This window comes from Callorhinchus milii, unplaced genomic scaffold, assembly GCF_018977255.1.
Source record: "Callorhinchus milii isolate IMCB2004 unplaced genomic scaffold, IMCB_Cmil_1.0 Scaffold17, whole genome shotgun sequence".
NCBI classification, from domain to species: domain Eukaryota; kingdom Metazoa; phylum Chordata; class Chondrichthyes; order Chimaeriformes; family Callorhinchidae; genus Callorhinchus; species Callorhinchus milii.
Window position 1 is genome coordinate 14,597,926 of NW_024704758.1, and position 21,522 is coordinate 14,619,447.

At 37.9% G+C, this 21,522-nt stretch overlaps 1 protein-coding gene across 1 annotated transcript in view; it reads left to right on the top strand.

The window, feature by feature from the left end:
* The window catches only part of LOC103175106 (doublecortin domain-containing protein 1), an 83,179-nt gene that overhangs the window by 19,802 nt on the left and 41,855 nt on the right, over positions 1-21,522 (top strand). Inside the window, exons 5-8 of the mRNA XM_042341586.1 lie at positions 1,529-1,691; positions 8,387-8,592; positions 10,477-10,570; positions 14,963-15,129. Of these exons, the coding sequence (XP_042197520.1) occupies positions 1,529-1,691; positions 8,387-8,592; positions 10,477-10,570; positions 14,963-15,129 (630 nt within the window). The remainder of the gene's footprint in view (positions 1-1,528; positions 1,692-8,386; positions 8,593-10,476; positions 10,571-14,962; positions 15,130-21,522) is intronic.

Consider the following 21,522-nt stretch of genomic DNA (forward strand, 5'->3'; position numbering starts at 1 on the left):
CTTTTCATTTTTTATTACTTTTTATTTTATTTTCTGTCTTTTTTATTGCTTTGTTCTTTCTGACGTTTACTTAATTTCCCACTTTGATATTCTCTTTTGTTTGCTCACAAATTGTCTTCTCTGTCCTTGACTCTAGGTTACTGTTAAATTCTAAATAACAATTCGCTGAGTCTATCTCCGCAATCACCAGAAAAAAATCTTTTGGTCTTTAGGATAGGATTTTCTAATCTAAAATCATAAAATGATTGCTGTGGTTGTGCATAGTAATCCTCAAAGTCATTGGTTATTGATGACTAGCACAATAGGTATCAAACGAGAAGGTATCAAACATCCAGAGCAAAGTCATAATCAACATTTCTCTCCCCCACCCAACCCCGCGACTCACATTCCACTTCGGAAAAAAGCAAACTGGTTTCAAGGTATTTATAACGCACATTCAAGCAGTGAAGATTAATCTTTGAAATCAGTCAATTTGACAGATTATCTCCAATTAATAGACTTGTGTGCATGTCTGCAACTAAGCGACTCTGCTTGAAGGATCCGTTCCTTATGGTGCAATATCCCTTACATTGTAGGTAAGAGCAGGACTCACCTTTTCACACATGTTTAATAATAATCCTTGCATTTTACTGAGTAAAATACTCCAAACCACGGAATGGCATTGCGAATGGATTTTGACACAAATGCCAACCTTGAATTGGAAAGTTTTTATTGTTAAAAAATGATGCAAATTAACATTTAACTGTTCTCGATGGAATGCACACTGATTAAATACAAGGTCTTAGCCCATTCCTAATGTGAGAGGTTGATACATCCCAATACTAGCGTATTGCAGTTATAATTAGATGCAGTGAATTTCATTATTACAGGAATATTGTAGAAACTGTGTAGAAAGGTTGCATAATTTAATGATCCGGTTACTCTCTAAATTGAGATTTTTTTGGCAAATATTTGACAGCAGGTTTTCATCAACCTTATCGTATATCAAAAGCTAAATCTGCAAGGAAACAAATTAAGCATAATTACCATATTGTTATCACTCAGCCAGGAATATCTGAGAACATTTCTTTATTAGCAGAAAAGCTAAAAATACATAAACTATAATAATAATCCTCGCATATGATATAACGCCTTATCATGTCTTCCAGATGTCTCAAAGCGCTTCACTGAATATACTGTAAAGTGAATTCACTGTATATTTTGTGGGTGAAACTAATGGTAACATCAGATTTAAGGAAACTATGAAAATACAGAAATGGGAAGGGGAAACCAGCAACTAGCAGACAAAGCAATCAGACATTTAGACATAACTTTATGTAAGACAGAAAGTCAGGCTGTTCAAGTGGAGAAAGGGTTAAGTGCTACAATGAGAGCTGATTACTCTAAAAGGCCTTAAATTACAGATTTGGATAATGATTGCCCTTTTAAAAATGCTTAATTGTATTTGTAATGAAAAACATAAGGGTCATCTCTGATCCTTTTTTGCATTAAAAAGGCAAAGCTGAAACTCAACTCTGTCCATTTTCAGTTGTTAGAAGAAAGCACCATGAAGCTGAACCTGATTTCTGCTGCTCGCCGTGTGTTCCTCCCGTGTGGCAAAGAGGTTTTTCAGGCGCAAGACATCCCTCCTGATACCGACGTTTACATTTCATCCGGCGAGTCATTTGTGGACCCTTTAAAAACAATCAAAGGTACAAAAGGGTGGATTATTGCTCTAGAAAAAACATCTGGGATTGGAAGAGGGCATTTCTCATACGCTGACTTCTCATGGTTTCTCAAAGTCTAATGTTTCATCATTTCTACCACATGTTTTAAGCCGCCTTCAGTCGCCGCTAACATCTGTGGATAATTTATGATGGACCTTCACCAGAGGGAAGAAAAACTGGGATCAAACCTTGCATTTAATATTGAGTTTAATTAACGCTTAGGCTAACGTTGTCAAGCTCATCACTCAAGACAGAGCAATGATGTGAATCATTCACCCTAGCATCCCGTACAACATTAAAATGACCAAAGCAGTTGATATTAATATATTTTAGTCATTGCATCAACATCCTAATCACCAATAGGGAACAATGTTTTTGAATAACTTGGATTTTTCCAGTCTTTGTAAATTGCAAACAGTCGCCTCTATGGTAGCTGAGCAGCATAATATGTAAGTGCTTTGTCACTTGTGTTGTTTACTGATAAACAGTAATTGTGATTCTTAATAAGTTTTATTTACCAAAGCATTGCTCCATTCATTTAAAGGCTACTGATGCTTAGTTTGCTTTGAGCAAATTCAATCAAAATCCCACACTGAGCTTATTATGAGTTCTGTGAAAAACATAATGTTCCTCTTAAAAAAAATTGCCTACTTGCCTTTGTGGTAACTGAAATTGATTTGTGTAATCCTTTTATTTTCAGACAGCTTACACTGTTTGATAATACGTAAATCTACAAGCCCAAGAGTTTAAGCGTTGATTTGTAAACATATCACTCACCTTTGCAAATTCGCACTGCATTTTGTTTTGAATCATACATTATTTTCATTTCAATATTAACCACATTTAAAGGGAACCTTAATTACATCAACGGGCTCGGGGGGAAAACAAGAGTAGTGATATTCTGGCTGTGGTACAATTTGCTACCATAGAGTTTCGAAGATGAACGATGAAGAGGAAGTCGAGGTTGAACAGTCCCTTACAGCAGCAGCTAGTATTCCAGCTGCACTTTCTCTTTTAATAGGCTAAATTGGGAGGACACACTTATATGCTTTGTTTCTGTTTCTCTTGGCTGTATTTCATGGTGACATGCACTGCTGTTCTTTCAGCACCAAAATGTTGGCACGCAATGCTGAGATTTCATACCAGCTCTTGCTGGATCAGCAAGTTTAACCCACAGAAATCTGGTGCTCTGTTATTTCTTTTGACTGATAATCAATCTTAGTGCTGCTCGACAGTTGTCGCTGGGACATAGACTAGAGCAGGTGGCAGATGGGCCTTGTCACCAGAGAACAGGGAGAGTAGGTACACGAAGGGGGAACAACAATCTGTAGTGTCCCCATAACTTTAGGAGGGCCATGTTATGAAGAGTTATAAACGTGATAGAAAGGAGCAATAATATGTCTTGTGCAATTGTGATCATGCTATTGATATTGAGTCTAGATCATCAGGAGAAAAATAATTGAAAAGTGAAACTGCTTAAGTGATGTGTTTACCGGGGAAAGTGAGCATGTCAGAGAACTGGGATATTTACCTTGAGTAATGTAAAGAAAACCACAGATATTCTTTTCGCACCTTTTTTTTTTGGCATATTGAGAATAATTTCTTGACAGGCCTTACGGAACTAATATTCAAATTGTGTAACAAAGCATTTGAAACAGCGCTAGGCAGAATGGACAAATGTACCATTGTGCTAGTTTTAATTTGACTTATTTTTCTGGAAGATCACAGCTGTTGCAGTAACTGGGCCTAGAGCTGTTATGGGTTAAAATATTAACAAGCATCTTGGAGCGGTAAAGGGCAATTGACATTAAGGGCTGTAATACTTTTGAGGAGAACTATACTGCTGGAGATATTTAATAAGAATTTTCATTGAAGGTCAGTTCATTGGTTGATGTAACAACATGTGGTGTCACGGAAGAGCAGGGTAGGGTCACACCCATTATCCCCCATTTAGTGGGTGTTTGTTGGGAATTGGAAATTGTTGGGAAGGTAGCAAGCAATTCTGGACTCTTCCCCTTAAGTGAAAGGAGGAACGGAAATCAGAGGGACATAATCTGGATTGCATATTGGCAGAGATCTAAGAGCAGACACTTTACCCACTCACTCACCATCTTTTCCAGAAAATAATGTATGTATTGTCAGACCTAAATAAAAAAAATTGAAATAAATAATAATAATTTGTACACTCAATCCACGACTGTTTGTTGGACGCTGCTGTGCACAATTGGCTGCCGTGTTTTGCCCACAGAATAAACAATCAATTCACTACAGTATATTCTGTGAAGCGCTTTGAGACGTCTCGAAGACATGATAAGGTTCTATATCAAATGCAAGGATTATATTATTAAACAGAAGGAGAAATTAGGATGTTCCACAGCAAATAATAACAATAATAATAATCCTTGCATTTGATATAGCACTTTTCACGTCTTCTCGACGTCTCAAAGCGCTTCACAGAATAGACTGTAAAGTGAATTGACCGTATATTTTGGGTGAAACGCGGCACCCAATCGCGGACAGCAACGTCCCCACAAACAGTCGTGGATTGAAAATGACCAATTTATTATTGTTTTGTTTTGGAGGGATTATTATTAGGACCTATTATGAAAATAATGAATGTGCATTGCCTGTCAATCTGCCGAGCTTCTGTCTATTGTTGTCTCTTGAAAGACTTGTAAGTGGAAGAGAGAAAACTAACAACTTAGTTAGTTAGTCGATCTGAATCGGGTGGTGGTAAAGACTTTGAGTTGGCCTCAGTACCCAAGGACAGGGATGGGAGAATCAGCCAGGGTTCCTGCTTCTGATCACCATCCAGTGATTCCTGCTGAGTCAGGACAGAAATGAACTTGGCTGCAGTACTTCCGCAGAAGCGTAGCTTGCCCACAATGACAGCGAAGCCTCGCACATCAATAATGGACACTTGGGCAAGGCAGAGGAGAGGGAGTGAGGTGCTCAGGGAGCCAGATTACAGTACAGGATGAACAGGAAAAGGAGAAAGAGAATATTTTGTTCAAAAAATAAGTCCCCCTGGGTTTACAAAAAACTGTTGATTTATAACTATAAACACCACTGATCTCCAATGTGATTTGTTTTCCAAATAAGCAAATGGGGGAAAAATATTGTGTGCGTGTCCCCCACCTATATGTGTGGCCGAGGCCACTTCTTTATCATCAGTCACCTGATTCACACCAAGAAAATGTCTGTCCTTCAGTTGATGACAGCAAGCTCTTCATCTTTTGTTCTCTCTCTAACTGGCCTTAACTCTCTGATGACTTGTCATTTGCCATAACCTTTAAAAAGAGAAGCGGTTGAAGGAAACATTAACACTAAGAAACTTCTTAAACAGTCACTTCACATTGAGCTGATCGGGCATGACAAGCCTGATTGACAGAATATGTGTGAGCCATGTATAATGGAATGTGTATTTCCTGTAGGTGTACGTGTCAGTACAATGATAGCTTCAAATCACCTTAATTACAGTCTAATTTTGTAATACTCGACACCAGACACGATTTCAGGTAGTAAGTTAACACGTCCACCCTTTAGGCATCCAAGAACTTGTACATCCTGTCATATTCGGTATTTCAAAAAGTGCAGAAATCCATCAGTTTAATGAACCTTAACTTCTCAGTAATATCACAAATGTTCTCCAGAATGTTTGCTAATTTCCATGAAGCACGCCTGCCAATACAGGAAATTTCACTAGACAGTGGGATCTTCATTTATGCAATGGGCTGGGATGGCAAGGAACATATTGCATAAAAATGAAGCAACATTTTTTGTGCCACCCATCCCAGCCCTTTGCATCAATGAAGATCCCACTATCTACTGAACCCATTTAAAGTAACATTGACCACCAGTGACTGACTTTTAAGGAAGACAATTGGGAAGAAACGTTTAAGGAAGAAAATCAATGATTACGATTTACATATTTCAAGATGGATCTTGATGCATCAGAGATTTGCTTATATTCAACCCTCTTTACATATGTGAGATTTTCACTTAATTCTAATGGCAATAATCTTTGCATTTGATATAACACCTTATCATGTCGTCGAGACATCGTAAAGCATCTCACAGGATTTATTGTAAAGTGTAATGACTGTGTATCTGTAGGCAAACACGGCAGCCAATTTGTGGCCAGCAATATCCCACAAGCAGCCATGAAATGAATGACCAATTTTATCCAGGAGGATTGTTGGCCAGGACACCAAGAAAAACTCCCTTCTTTTTTAAGTAGCGTCATGCAATATTTAACGTTCAATTGAAAAGGCAGACGGAACCTGTGTTTAGCATCTCATCTGAAGGACAGCATGTCTAACATTACAGCGCTCCCCAACACTGCGTTAGCGTCTCGGCCAAGACTATATGGGGTTTGATGAAGCTAGTATTTAACTCTTCATCCACTCCTGTTTTTTTCCCTCCACGTTAAAAACATGAAAGCCCTGTATTCTTTTGACACAACAATCCTGAAAGAACATATTGAAATGGTAATGTATACAATGCAGCAAAACATTTTGTGAGCTCCAATAAAATTTAATTTTCTATAAGCTTCAAATGGTTTATGTAATTTCCTAATTTATGTAATGCTATGTTATATGGTTAGTCCAATTACTGGTTCATGTCTAGCTTTTTGTGACATTGAAATGACTCAGACAATGATTGGCATAAACAGGTTTCAATCCCAGATTCCTGTCGTTTTTCATTTGAGATTCAAGTCTCATTTTCTTTGTTCAGTGACCTGGGGCGGATCAGAAGTTGTTTTGGGAAATCCCTAGATTTAATGTGGACTTGCTTGCCTCATGTTATTTTTCCATTATTTTGGCCCTACAGTAGAACAATAATTATAATAATAATTCTTGCATTTGATAGAGTGCCTTATCACGTCGCTGAGACCCCTCAAAGCATTTCACAGTTTATATTTTAAAGTGCATTGACTGTGTATTTTGTGTATCCCTCTAGGAAGGTAGAGTTAAGTACAAGTGGAAATGTTTGTTGTTTAACAAGGCCATGAATTACATGTCGTGCAAAAAGGTGAAACATACACAATCACTACTTTCAACCTCAGTGACTCGCAGGTCAGGGACAGACGTGCTTGTTACAGTTTGGACTTTGCGAGGTTGCTGGACGGGTCATCCTCCATTGGACAAATTCTTTCAATTTGTCCCTCTTTTGTCCTGCGATAATTGCTAGCGTTTTGAACTGAGATTTAATGGCATCGACGATTTCAGAATAGTTTGCAACCTGTTTGCTTTGAGGAATAATCTGTCGAGACTTGAGATGAAGGTGACAGGGCAAAAACTCTATGGAAAATGTGTTTATGGGAAGGGTGTGTGTATGTTGGGGTGGAATAAATTATTTTGTAAAAAAAAATTAACAGAAGAGAATCTAAGGTGGAGTTAAAAGGGCGATGATGTGCCCACACCATTCATATATCAGGTTATTGATAATTGCAATTCACCCTCATATTTAAATCGCAAAATACATTAAATGTAGATTTCAAAACATTGAACAATATTATAGTTTTCTTCAAACAATGAAAAACTACAAATGTACAGAGTTTCACATTTCAGCTTGGGAACAAAGAGAGGATTTTGCCTTAAAATGTCAAAGTCAGTTTTGCTGGTGGACAATAGAAAACGTATGTGAACTTCAAAAGGCTGCTGAGGGCTTGAAGGGTTATGTCTGCTTTTCATACAGTACTTTGCTTTGTGCCAGTCAATTATCTTGACATTTGTGTTCGACTTCTGAATCTTTTACCGGCAAAGTTACCTGACTACAATCTTTGCCATGATTGAATTTTTAGTCCCATAGCACTTTGTGACATGATGAGCAGATAATTATACCCAGTGTCCCTGGTGTCGCAGCTAGTGACATGATCTCAGCACTGCACCGCATGAATGAAAAACAACCTTATTAATCTTGGAGGAATATACGCAGTTTATTACATTACACGGTGACCTGATCAGAGAAGGTAGATCACAAAGTAGAGCTCTATTATCTGGGCACACAAGGTCATTGCTATTCACACAGTAACGTGATATCAGTTATACCATTATTATTCTTATTAAACACATTTATAATTGGGGAATATAACTGTAAAAAGGTCATACTTGGCACAAAGTGAGACTATTTTCACTGCTTTGAGATATCGCTGCCTCCAATGAGCTCAATTTAACATGTTTTATGAATGAATACAGGTCTAGGGGACTTGAAATTAGATTAGAATGTACATTAGATTAATTAATTAAGCTTTTTAATATCACATTAGAATAACATTTGGAGGTAAAATACCTCTGTATTCTTGCAGAATATAATGCAATAAAAGTAGTGTAGATCTGCAGCAGAATGATCTGCAGATTAGGGGGATTAGTGGGAGAGGCATGCTAAGGTGAATTTTAATTATGACTAAATTGTGATATTACTCTTTCATACCCTGAACATCTGTTCCCTTCAGGAACAATGATTTATGCCCACTATCAGCATGGCCAGCTTGCTACAGCTTATGTCATGCTTAGTGGGGACTGATCGAGATTTTAAGGTATGTGCACTAGAGTGGAGCAAGGCCAATATGCATTAAAGTGATGGGGGGTGGGTGGGGGGAGTGTGGAGGATGGAGAGAGTAAGAGAGATAATTAACTGTATGGAGCCAAATTTTAACTTTACCTTTTTTTACACAGACCATTTGTCATTGACCAAGGCGGTGAGTTGGACAATGAATGGGATAGTGCTTCCCCTTGACAAGGAGCGCGGGAAGACAAAGCCCATTATCTCCAAGCGGATGAAGAACCTGACTGAGAAGACGACTGCCAGAATTCTGGTGTTTAAGAACGGTACAGGTCAGGACGGTTATGAGATCATTTCACCGCTGGAGGAAAAAGAACAGGTAAAATAAGTCATCTGTAGTTCTTGGTACATATCCTTTTTTGGTTCCCGTACAGAGAGCCAGTTTCCAAGTAAAAGTGTGGCTGAAACTTCTGGAGACTGAGAAAATGAACAGCAACTATTTTTAATGGCTTCATTTATCATTTTTTAAAAAAAGTTTTTATATATATATATAAGAAGCTTCCTTATGCCACATTGCACATGGCTGATCATTATTTTAAGCAGGTGAATTTAATTGGCACAAGAACTGGATTTGTACAATTGCAAATTACAAATATTTAGGTAGTGAGGATAATTTTGTTCTGTTAGATTGCTCTTAAAAAAATCTCCGTGGAACATGACTGGCATCTGGCTCACAATGTTGCTGCAAGATGGTAATGTGCAGATTGTTCTGTGGTGGAATATCTTACAATACAAATGTCAGCAAAGTATTTGTATTCCAAAAAACGATCTGTGTCAATCTGTTTTTGAATATACAGGAACAGACGTACAAAGCTTAACACCATGATACATTAAAAATAACAATAATAATAATCCTTGATTTGATTTAGCGCCTTATCATGATATAGCATCATTGAGCACTTCACAGAGTATAGTGAATGTATGTTTGTTTTGTGCTATTCTTGTGCTATTCTAAATATATGTCACGGTGGGGGGGGAATCAAAAGGAACGTCCAAGCAGGAAAACCGCAGTATAAATGACACCTCAGCCCTCGCTGGCATAAGTGATTTTTACAAATACTCCATCAATAATGAATTAACGTCTCAATTCTGCAGTTATTAATAAGGTTTTTTTAGCTAAATTACAGTGCCACAAATAATTATTTCAAGTGTAAAAGTGTAGGTCAAATTCCCAGGAGGAAAACTGGTAATACATTATCATGCAGTGTGAACGCTATTTTTGTGTTCTTAAGATTAGACGATATATTTGGACAATTCTGTAGAATACTATAAATGGAACACTTCGGTATTAAAGGACAAAGGTGAAAGGTTCAGAAATGGTTTCAGCAATGCTCCAAATCCTTTGCAACCCAATGTTTCTTTTGGGGGGTAAAAAAGCACAATAATGTAATGAAACGGATATAAAATTTAATCTTAGAGCAACATTGCATGTCAGCTCACAGGATCCAAGAGGGAAAGATAGAGACTAATAATAGGAGATAGAAAAATATTTATTGAAGCAAGCAAAGTGATAGAAGCTTCAATATATCAAAGCTAAATCACGCGATAGTTAAAACTCTTCAAATTAACGTAAATACATTTGATTTATTTATTTATTTTTTATAATGTAAATTTAGCAATCTAGATTTATCCTCAGAGTTAAAGTGCCTGAAATTCACAGATCTTTTGAAAACAAGTCATGAATGATTGCTGGATTCCTTAATTGCTTTGTCATTTGTCATGTGCATGTCATTTCAGTGGGCTGATTTGACAAAAAAGTTGATTTTCAACAAGAAAATTAAGTTAAAGCTCTGCCAAGGAAACTTCCACGACGCATCCAGATTGCCACCACCAATCCAGTGTTTCTCAGTCAATTTTCACCATTTACACTGCTTATACCTTAGAGGGAAGTTTTGAATCTTAGCACTGATTAATTAGTGTGTTAAATACATGTGCACCAAAATAAATACGGGGTGAAAAAAAAGTATGAAGTATTTTACATTACAGGTTTAAAACTGGAGCCATTGTTTCATCCACCTTCTGAACTTTGAAATCATTCATTCATTTGGTCTGTACTTCAGAATCTCTTGAGATTCCATTTACAGCTGCCAACTCTGTTGTCCTGTTATTGCAAACAATGCAGAAATTGACTCGGGTACTTTCTCTCCATTGCTTTTACAGTCGATTAACATTCTTTGTTCTTTTGTTTTCCTTGTATTTACAGTTTCTAGACATGTGCACTCAAAGGTTAGACCTTTTGACCCGAGGAAAGTGCCTGTATAATTGGATAGGAAAACGAGTGACTCACCTTAAAACAGGTATGTGGAATAGGAAAGTTGCCATATCTATTATTGTATTGAGTTAATAATAATAATAATAATCCTTGCATTTGATACAACACCTTATCACGTCTTCGAGACGTCTCAAAGCGCTTTACAGGATACGCCGCAAGTGAATTAACTGTATATTTTGTGACGAAACGAGTTATACTCCATTGTTTCATTGAAACTTGATGTGTGTTTGGGGGAGCTGTTTTAAGGCTGTTATTTAAATAGCAGCTGATTCTCTAGCTGATTATTACTCCTTGTTGCTTTCCTGTGTGCTGCGTTCCTTTGTTTAAATTTCATGACTTTGGTTTATGTCCCTCTCTTTTCCACGCGCAGTCTAGCTTGCTGCTGGCGAACCTTACTCTGAATTGACTCTTACTGTGTCCCATAGAGTTCTTTCACTAGCATCATGCTCCTTCCTCTCCTCCACCATCTGTGTTTTCGGGCGGGATTTGCACTCATCAGTCTCATGTCTGGCTGGTACATATCTTCCCCACCTACCCACCCCCCTCCCCACCCCCCCCCCCAATCCCCTTCCAAAACAAAATCTCCAGAGAAATCTCAGGTTCTGTTATCTTGCTTATCACACATATCGTCTTTTCTTTATGGGAGGAGAGAGGGAAGAGAGGAGGCATGGTGTGAAATGAAACCGATCTGAAATTGTCAATCTATCTTTAGAAGCCCGAAGCTAGCAGACTTGTACTGGTTTAACAGTAGTCGTAGCGGGGGAATTTGTCAAATGAGATACATTAGAATACATTAGAATAGACAGCATAGAAACAGGCCATTCGGTCCAACTGGTCTATGCTGATGTTTATGCTCCACATGAGCCTCCTCCTGCCCTTCCTCAACTAAGCCTTCAAGCATAACGTTCTATTCTTTTCTCCCTCACATACGTATCGAGCTTCCCCTTAAATACATCTATGCTATTTGCCTCAACAACTCCTTGTGGTAGCATGTTCCACATTCCCACTATGTGTGAAGACATTTCTTCTAACTTCCCTGTTTGATCTATTGGTGACTATTTTATATTGATGGCTCCTGGTTTTGTTCTCCCCCACAAATGGAAACATCTTCCCTATGTTGGCCCTATCAAAACCTTTCATCATTTTAAAGACCTCTATCAGGTCACCCCTTACCCTCCGCTTTTCAAGAGAAAAGAATCCAAGCATGTTCAGCCTTTCCTCAGGAAGGTCTGCCTCTCACTGAAAACGTACATCAGATAGAACATGGATGAAGCCACGGGAATTAGTAATTTAATAGAAATAAGATTTGGAAGGTGGAATGATGAAGATTTTAAACAGGGACAAGACTAGTTAATGTATTTTCATTGTGGGTCCAATGACTCTGTTCCCTAACTAAGAAATTGAGAATCATGAAGGGATTCCAAATTGGACAAGAAACCCGAAGTGTGACTCAATTGACAAACAACTGAAGGATTTATCATGTGATCCATTGATAGTCTTTCCTGGCATCTGGGGGGCAAGGTTAATTGTTTCTTGTGCAAATCATGATTGAGGAGCAGTGTCCTCTGACCTCTGAGATGAGGCATGTGATGTGCAATGAGTTAGCCACTGATGCAAGCTGGAGGAGACTTTTTTTTAAACAAGATGAAGCCTGAGAGAGAGAGAGAGCATCGTTCAGGAGAAACAGTGGTGGTTGATACGAAGTCTAGTGGGGTGTGAATGAACAAAAAGAAGTGTTTGCGAAGCACCTGACCTTACACTTGGCGCCCCGCGCTAAATGGTGAATTGTACACTCAGAACCAGACCCTGTCACTCTGGCGTGTGGATGTGTGATTTGATGAGCCATACCGCCACATCGATCAAACCATCCCTGTTTTATACCCATTATTCTCACTTCTTTCGTAGATAACTGAAGCGTTCTGAGGCTGAATAGCCTAAATGTCCACAAAATATATGGTCAATTCAGTTTACAGCATATCCTGTGAAGCGCTTTCAGACGCCTCAAAGATGTGATAAGCCGCTTTATCAAATGAAAGGATTATTATTGTGTTAAAATTAACCATGGAACAGTTATTTTGACTTTGAGCTACATCATAAAATAAATAAAATATGCTAGATATATGAGATGATTTCATGTTAGAATTTTAGCTAACTTGATAATACAATAATATATATGGGACTGACGAGGGTTCTGTTAAATCTAATACTGAATATTAGTTGAACTTGTCCGAGGGCCTCTATTCAGAAACTCACTGCAGCATTCAGCACAAGTGTAACATTAGCTCCAACTGCACAGTAATCAGATTCAGGAACAGATTAACCTGCATTTTCTGATTACATTTTGATACACTTCTCTGTGTACAACGACCTGATAAGTTAGGTCAGTTAAGACTGTAAACTGTTCTGCTACACCCCCCAACGGTATTTAAGGGATGCGGAAGCTGGGTGGTAGAAAAAGTAAGAGATATAAAGTGTTTTGGAATAGCCCCAAAGCAGCCCCTATGACTGGGTCCTATTCAGAAGCAGCAAGCGTATGATGAGTGTAGTGCTTTTGAATATCGTCCTTTAGATCTCATGCTGTTTCGAGGCAAGCCTGGAACATGGCAACTCTCTTTTACACACACACCGCACACACAACACACATACACATACACACACACACGCGCAGCCTCTCTTCACTCTCAGTTTAACCCTACATCTGATGAACCCATTACTCGAAACATGATTTCATGGAACATAGAATAACTATCGTTACAAATGATCAATCACAATCGTTGAACTGAAGCGGCAGGCATGAACAATTTACACATTTTGGTTCACTTGCTCAAGCAGAAGATGTGCCAGCATATTTAATGCATAACTGCTTCAACAATTTAAGAAGAAAAAAATGTGCACGGCTCATGCCACGTTCTTTTAAAGTGGAGAAGAATTACTTGATTGCGTGCCTACTGCCCATTTATCGCCAGATTGCACACACCCAGATACACACAGAGCAAAAAAGAACCCAGGTGTTTAACAGGGGTTGCAGTGAGAGGCGTTACGGATTTTCTTTATGGATGTATAAATAAATTAGCCTAAGTAATATATTTTTTCCCCCCCGATAAAGCCATGTTCCATTAGGTGCATTGAGAAAATCAACATCTTGTTCCACAACTGTAATGTTGTAAAGCCTGCAGGCATGGGCTGTCAATTTAATGGGATCACTGGAAAGTAAAACAGCTGTGAAAGATTGCTTTAAGTACGGCAGTCGTGTGCCTGTCATTCTGTTCAGTGGTAAAAAAAAATCCAAATTCAGATAGGCATCAATATTTAAGAAAATGACTGCTTAAGCATTTCTCGTGAGCACTAGGGGACAATAAAATGTGACGGCCAGCATGTAAACAATTTTTCACAGCAGCTGTTGGATTAATTTTGTCTGAACAAGAGTGAGGATATCTGTGTTATACAGCTATTTAAACACCTATTGCATTCGCAAAGCAGAACCGTTATAATTTGATTCTCAAATAACTTGGAAATAAAGGCCGGAGGCACTCAGTTGATTGAAAGTTAAATTAGTTCATTAATAATAATAATATTAACAAAATCAAAATGTCTAAGGAAAAATAAAAACAATTCAAGTTTGGTTATTATAGTCATAATTTAATTTTTTTTTGTATTGCAAGTTGTAAACTCAAGCAGTTTGTTTTCATCCAATTCAGTGTTTTAAAACTACGGTATTTCCTGTTTACAAACAATACCCCTTTTTATAAGTAAAATTGTTTATTTGGTTATTTTTGATGCAGTTCATTAAATAATCGGCAAAGATATTGACTGTGAATGTCAATGTGTATAATCAATTTGGGGATGTAAAAGATCATACAACTCAACACATTTTGCAGTTCATTTGTAGCTTTATAAAGGTCGGTGGCAAACATCAGACATTTTGTTGGATATTTCCACGACAATTGTAATCATTGTACACACATCTTCTCCACCCCCCACCCCAACCCCTGGTGGGAAATCACTTAAAAACACAAGGCTGTAGAAAGTTTCAGAACAACGCAAGTTACTTTTCAGCAAGGTTTGTTTCAACTCATCTGTGACAAATGAGAAGATAAGGCAATCAGTGCACACCATGACATTGTGTACAGTTAGTTAGCCACACTTCAAACCTATTCAGGTGTACTTGGAAAGCTTTGTGATTCCTACAGTTGGGGCTCACTATATATACATATACACTTGATGGTTGCCACTAGTCTGAGAATCTAGCAATTGCTCTTGTTAGAGCTTCCTTGGGTCACATATAAATAATAGATGTTGAGACTTAGGCCGGGTGTGTGAAACAAGTGCAGTTTCCGAGATCCAGTTCAAGCTGATGTCTGCGGCTGGGGGTCAGATTGGATGTAAGGTCCTGTTTCTAATGCTCTTCTTCCCGCAGTTCCTTTGCTCGACAAGTGCCTGCAGAATTCCATCACACCTCTGCGAGGACCTGTCTGGGTCTCCAAGGGGGAAGGGTTCATCCCTTCAGGAGCGAAGATATACCTCCAGGGACTTCTTTGGGCCCTGCACCAAAAGCTGAAACCTGCAAGGGATTACAGTAAGCAGGTGAGACGCAAACACTGTTTAGAAGCTACTGTGCTTTTGCAGTTGTATTTTTGTAGTTATAGACAGTGATTGGCACTATGTCATTAAATAAATGTGACATGTATTACATGTGTTCCAGTACCCAGTAGGGGCCAGAATACTTTCACTGTGATCTCTGAGCCAACAATAATGATGCTAATTGTATCTGTCTTTCAGTGTAAGATGTCATGTGCCTAATCTTTCTGCTACACACTGTGAAACGTTACAGCAATTCACACACTTGGGAATGCTGTGAATGCAAATATTTCATTCTGAAAAAAAATTGACAGATGCCACCCCCCCCCATCCTTTCCCTGTCTCCCTCCCCCGCCCCGCCTGTCTCATAAAAATGCTCTTTAAAACAACTGCAGCAAAAAAATGAAAGTTCACAAAAGATTTTCTATACATTTCTGCGAATCAGTAACTGGTTAATTACTGTTGCGAGTAAAACTGCTTTGAGCTACGTGGGCTAAGTAAGATAAATGGTTAATAGTTGTTGGCTGTGTTGCTGTGAAATGCTTTGAGAAGAAATGTTTTGAAACGGAATAATGAAGCCAGGTCATTTCAAAGGAATTTTGACGGGTGCTTTATGTAAGAATCTGTATGAAGTGGGATCTTTATGGATTTAAAAAGATAATGCTGGGAAACGACAAGGATGTGACATGGTCACCAGTTCCCAGGTAAAACAACAGCCCGGGTTACACTAGTAACTCGACTGAATGATCCACCTGTTTCGTTGTTCACTCGTTTACCTGTAATTAACCCATAAAACAAACTCACTCGTCCTCCTGCTCGTTGTGCGTAAAACAAAGTTTTTAAAAAGAATCGCGTTAACACTTTCAGTCATTTCGGGTTGTATCATCTAATTAGCATTCCCATTACATGGTTGTTTTGGTGGCAGGGGTGTTGCAGCTGGAATGTCATTGTGCTCCATTCCTCTGTTTGGGGACAAACACTGCTGTGGAAGGAACGTGTGAAAAGGCCAGAGCATTGCGACTGAATGAGGGAGGCAGTGTTTTCTGCAGGCCTCAAGCTGGGTAGCTGTCATTCACAGCCTCTGCACAGCCAAACAGCTCAAAAAGAGAAGACAGAACCACTTTTCAGTATCGAGTCTGTTCCTCTCTGGCCTTCGTTTCATTTTTTTTATTTTCCTTTGGCATTTTTTTGCACATTTTCGATTCAACCATCAAATAAAATCAGGCAGAAGTAAAACGCACAGAGTCACTTACAGTCAGACCCCTCGAATCACGTTTGAGTTGGTGTGATTTTAAATTACCAAGTACAGCTTGCAACCTACAAGTGTTACTAATTATTGAATGGACATGCTCTGCCCAGTGATGATGGTGGGAGAGAAATAAAATGACTTGTTCTCTGCAGGAACATAGTTCAACAGGTTTTGAATATTTCACGTTGCTTTCATTCGACAGAGCACAGCTCTAAGGGCTCGTTGTGCAGTTAAAAAGATTGTGGGACAGACCTATTCTCTTGGTAAAATGTTAGTCAGTTTGTGGGTTTGTAATCTTTGAGTATTTGCATTGTGGTTGTCTTGGGCTTCAGTAAATGTTTTTTTTAACTAGAAGGTTCATGTGATTTTTCTTCAAAATATTTAGCTTTTAGTGGTCATGTCCCACATCATATCCATCTTGCTTTTTCCTTCAAAACATGATGCTGTTGAGTTGAACTGATGGTATGTTTGAACTTGCCTTTAGTCCTGAAATACTGTAAATAATTCCAATATTTCTGCAGCATGGATTTTTTTGTTAGTGGTGGGAGGGTATGATTCAGTGCCTTAAATGCCTATGATATAAAACAACATTTTTAAAAAAAAATTCATTTTGCTCACTTGACACGTTTGCTACAACAGCATCTGCTGTTTGTATTCTTCGCTGTATGACTTCTGCTGAGCTCACTGCACCCCCAAATGAAAAATAGCAGCGGGTGCTTATATGTGAAGGAAATGCATTATAAATGGCCTAGATGAACGATAACCGTGTCCCTCAATAGAAAGTACAGCTGGAGTCTAGATTTTGAAGCAAAGGTGTACAGATTAAATCCAAACCTAATATGAAGTACTTTATTAATCTCCAACTTGATGAAGTTTCCGCTGATCAATTGTAAAGGGCAAGTGCAATTTCAGAAAAGAGCTGAATACAGTTCCTGCGTTAATGTTCTGTGGATGATTTTCATTTTGGTGCTGTTTTGAAATGTGACACAACTGATATACTGTACAATGTGATAAACCTTTATTGTGACAGTGAGTTTAGCAACACATTATAATTTAAACACCCTATCCATAAATAAAAGAGATATATATCAAGCACATTAAATACTGTATTTAAATATTTTCTACTCGTAAACCGAATGTGAATATCACACTGTGATGGATTTGAAGCACCAGAACATAATGTGCAGAACGTACTGCTGCTTGGATTATTATTGTTGTGTTTATTATTTAGATGGCTTCTCCCAGTATATTGAGTAAATGTACGTTTGTACAATTAATCCAAGTGCTGTATTTCCAATTTATTTACGAGTCAGAAGGAAGCTTTATTTTTATGCATTTACATCACTGCCATACATCTATGTTGAAAGTATTGCAAATCAGATAAGTATGCTGGACAGGATCTTACATATTTTCAATAATATTAGTCTATTTAGACGTAAAAGTGCACAATGTCATTTTGTACAATGATATTAGTAATTCAATCGGCGGTTGGGAAATTGTTAGAAGGAAGATGCTTAAAGGAATACTGCAGAGTATCATTCATTTAGTGCCACATAATAACACTGTCCAGCACTGCCCAACTAAATACAAATCTTTGCTTTTCATGCAGTGCTCTATCGTTTCAAAATATCTCAAAATCTCACAGAGTGTCCATCATATCTGCACAGTTGTGGCTCTGAAAATAGTAATAGTCTGAGAAACGAAGGAGTTCTGATATGTAACATAGCAGCCCCTGAATCATTAACTCATATATCTAGATAAGTACATTTTAAGTAGTTTTTTTCCTCTTTTAGAATTCTCCAAATACTCAGGCATGTTCCATACATATATCACTTTTCTTGAGACTTCTGTGAGTACTACTTTAATTGTACATTAACGTTTTACAATTGAGCCTAATAAAAACTTTTTAAAGTTAGTTTATTGCGAAAGACACTCTGAGTTAGGTAATGTTTCGGTTTTTTTTACCGCTGATTTATTGCTGCAATGCTCACCTTGAGAAATGGACAGGCAAAAGGTGTGGCAAGTACAGTGTTGTACAAATGCAACAATGTCCAATGTTTGTGAGTTGGAAAAATAATATTTTCGAACCTCAAAGAGGTTTATCTATTGCTCAAATAGAAAGAAAAAAAATGTTTTTTCTACACAATTCAGGAAGGTAATTGCTGCTTAACTGCAAATAACAAAGTAGAAAAGAAGGTCTGATAAGCAAGATTATTACTTTACAGGCCATAAAACATCCTTTGTGTTTCTCTTAGCAATATTTCTTTTGTTCCTAACTGTCATTTTCTTTGTAAGTTCTCCTTATTATTAAAGTGTGTTTACTGGAACATAGCTTCGGATGCAGCACTGGTATTTGGGTGGAACTTTTTAAATGTACTTCGACTCTACAATTCAGCTTTGCATTTCAGCTTCGGTGTCTGTACTATTCATTGAAAATGAAGGTGATTACTTCTGCATATTCCTCTAAGGAGTTCCTCTGAATTTAAATTTGTGCATTTATGGAAAATCGCAGGGTCACAACATTTTACAATATGCATTAATTCAACCCAAAAGAAAGCACTGCTCAAAACAAGCCGGTGGTCTTATTTTTGATGTGTGTGATCGTTGTATGTAAATGTATCAATAATAATAATAATAATAATAATGGAAGATGTTGATAGAATTGGCCAAACAAAAGATATATCTGTTGCAATGACTGCAACCTTAGAAAAACGAGAGAAACTGTCTACCTCAAACAGTTGTGGGTAAAGGAATAATAATTCTCTCAAAGACGTAGCTCAGTTTTTGGGGTGAAAGTGATGGGAACGGGAACAAGCTCTAAAAATGCCTCAATGTGCAAACCTAATAGAACCTGATAACTTTCTGGGTAGCTTGACTTTGGTCATTTTAATCGACGTTTTACTTCTATTTTGTGATTTATTCCCCTGCACTCCACCAGGTAGCTTTTTTTTCAAGGGCAGAACAACCTTTAAAAAATGCCCCTCACCACAACCGAGCGATTCCCTAGATGCGGAAAGAATACAATAAATTGATATAATTAGATTGACAAAGAGCTCGTAGCTCCATTAAGAGAATATCAATCCAATATTCTTGTGAACTTCAAAAATGTGAAATGATCAGTGTAAATAAATAAATGATCAGAGATAACAGAAGCAGAACCAGGAAATTTCATTGCCGAAGTATCATTAACCAGCTACCCCATGTAGACTCATTGATAAAGTTTTGCAAGCCACTTACCAACCAAAAGGCAGTAAAGAAACCATTGTCAGCTGCTAGATCTGAGAAACTGTGCTTAAAAAAAACCTAATCGAGGATACAAGAGCGTGAGAACAAAGATGATTATTCAGAACAGGTGTCTACCTTGTTGCAGTATATATAAAAAAAACAATGGTAAGGCATTGAAAGAATTCCGCCTCCAAATCTTTTTGGCCATAACATGCTTTGTACCAATTAGCATGATCAGCAGAATTCTTGTCAAATATTACGTCGAACCCGTCACGTATATTCAGAATTTTTTTTTGCTGTTTACGTAAAATACTGCATCTAGAATCACGCCACAATTTCACCATTTGTACCTTCAACCAAACACAACGTAACATGGACTTTTACTTATGAACACATCTACAGAATTAATTATGGTTGATTAAACTTTAGTAGCCTTGTATCTCAAGCTGTCGAATGCTTGACACTAAATCAGAAGGTCATGATTTCCAAGTCCTGGGGCTACCTGTCACTTAAACTCGCCTGCCTCAGTTGGTTGAGTTTTGTCAGTTGTGAGTCAGGTTGTGTGGGTGGAGTAGCACAAGGGAGTGAGGACATTCAGTGGGAGAGGCAGTGGGAGCTAGCAATATATCTTTGCTTGTTAAATCCTTCCTCCTGACAGCCAATTAATAGAGTAGCATTGATGAACGATTATGGATTTGTTCACGGGCAGATACCTCAACCGTCCTGCCTACAGAAGCGTCTCTGACACCAAAGAAAACGGTGAGAGAAAGTGATTTACCAAAGAGATTGTAATAATCCTCATGTACTGGAGAAAATCATACTGAAAAAGGCTTAAATAATTCCCATGCAGACATAAGACTAGTAGCAGTAAAAAAATATACAAGGACATGATTTCAATACTCCAGCACTCTACTGGTACTCTCTGTAGCCATTCTGGGCTGATGTATGTCTCAATCTTTTCTATAATTGCACTTCAATGTCCCAGTTATCTCGGTGGGCTGGTGGTATAAGGTAGCTCCAATATTCAGCTCAAAGAATTATTGGTACTTCCTCAGTACAAGGCGTCTGTGGCTCTGTGTGAATGACTGGAAAAAAGTTAACAAAATATTAGATAGTGCAGAAAAAAACATTCAGACAATATCTCTCTGCTGAATAGTGCAATTAATTGATCCAGTTTCTATAACAATTGCATTTTCATGACAAAAGATTGAGGGGCAATGCTTGAAATCACACTCGCACTGTTTTCTTCACGCAGCTGGATACACCCAGGTTACAAGTCTTGATTTCATATAAAATAATCTTCACGATGATATCAAGCTAAGAGCCAAGTTAAATTTTACTTGGGAATGAATAGTATTCAAGAAATTCAAGACCAATTAAGCAGATAATAATAATAATAATCCTTGCATTCGATATAGCGCCTTATCATGTCATTAGATGGACCAAATAGTAAAATGGGTCAAATAAATTTACCTAACAAATGCATTGCATTGACCAGTCCCATCTTTTGGAAGACCAGTTCACTGAAAAGCCACGTTCATTGTAAATCAGAGGAACAGCGTGGGTATTTCAAACACAATTCAATGCGACCTGAAATTTATCATCTGGTTACAGTTGGTTTTAAAGTCATGCAAAATATTCTGTTTGTCCTGTTTTCCTGGTTCTTGGTTGCATGGCCAACCTTTTCAGATTTCTAAGTGTTGCCTCTTTGTTTTCGATTCAGTGACATGAATAAATTTCATTTTGTTTTTTTTTGAAAAAAAACTTCCTATGCATTACCCTGAGGTACATTCCTCCATGCCATGCCACTTTGTCTCGTGCCCTGTTCACATGATAGAAATGCTCAGCCTATAATGCCTCATCGTTTCAGTACGTGGGAAAACAGCCCCTGGACTGAAGTAAGTACTTCTGACTGGCATTGTAAT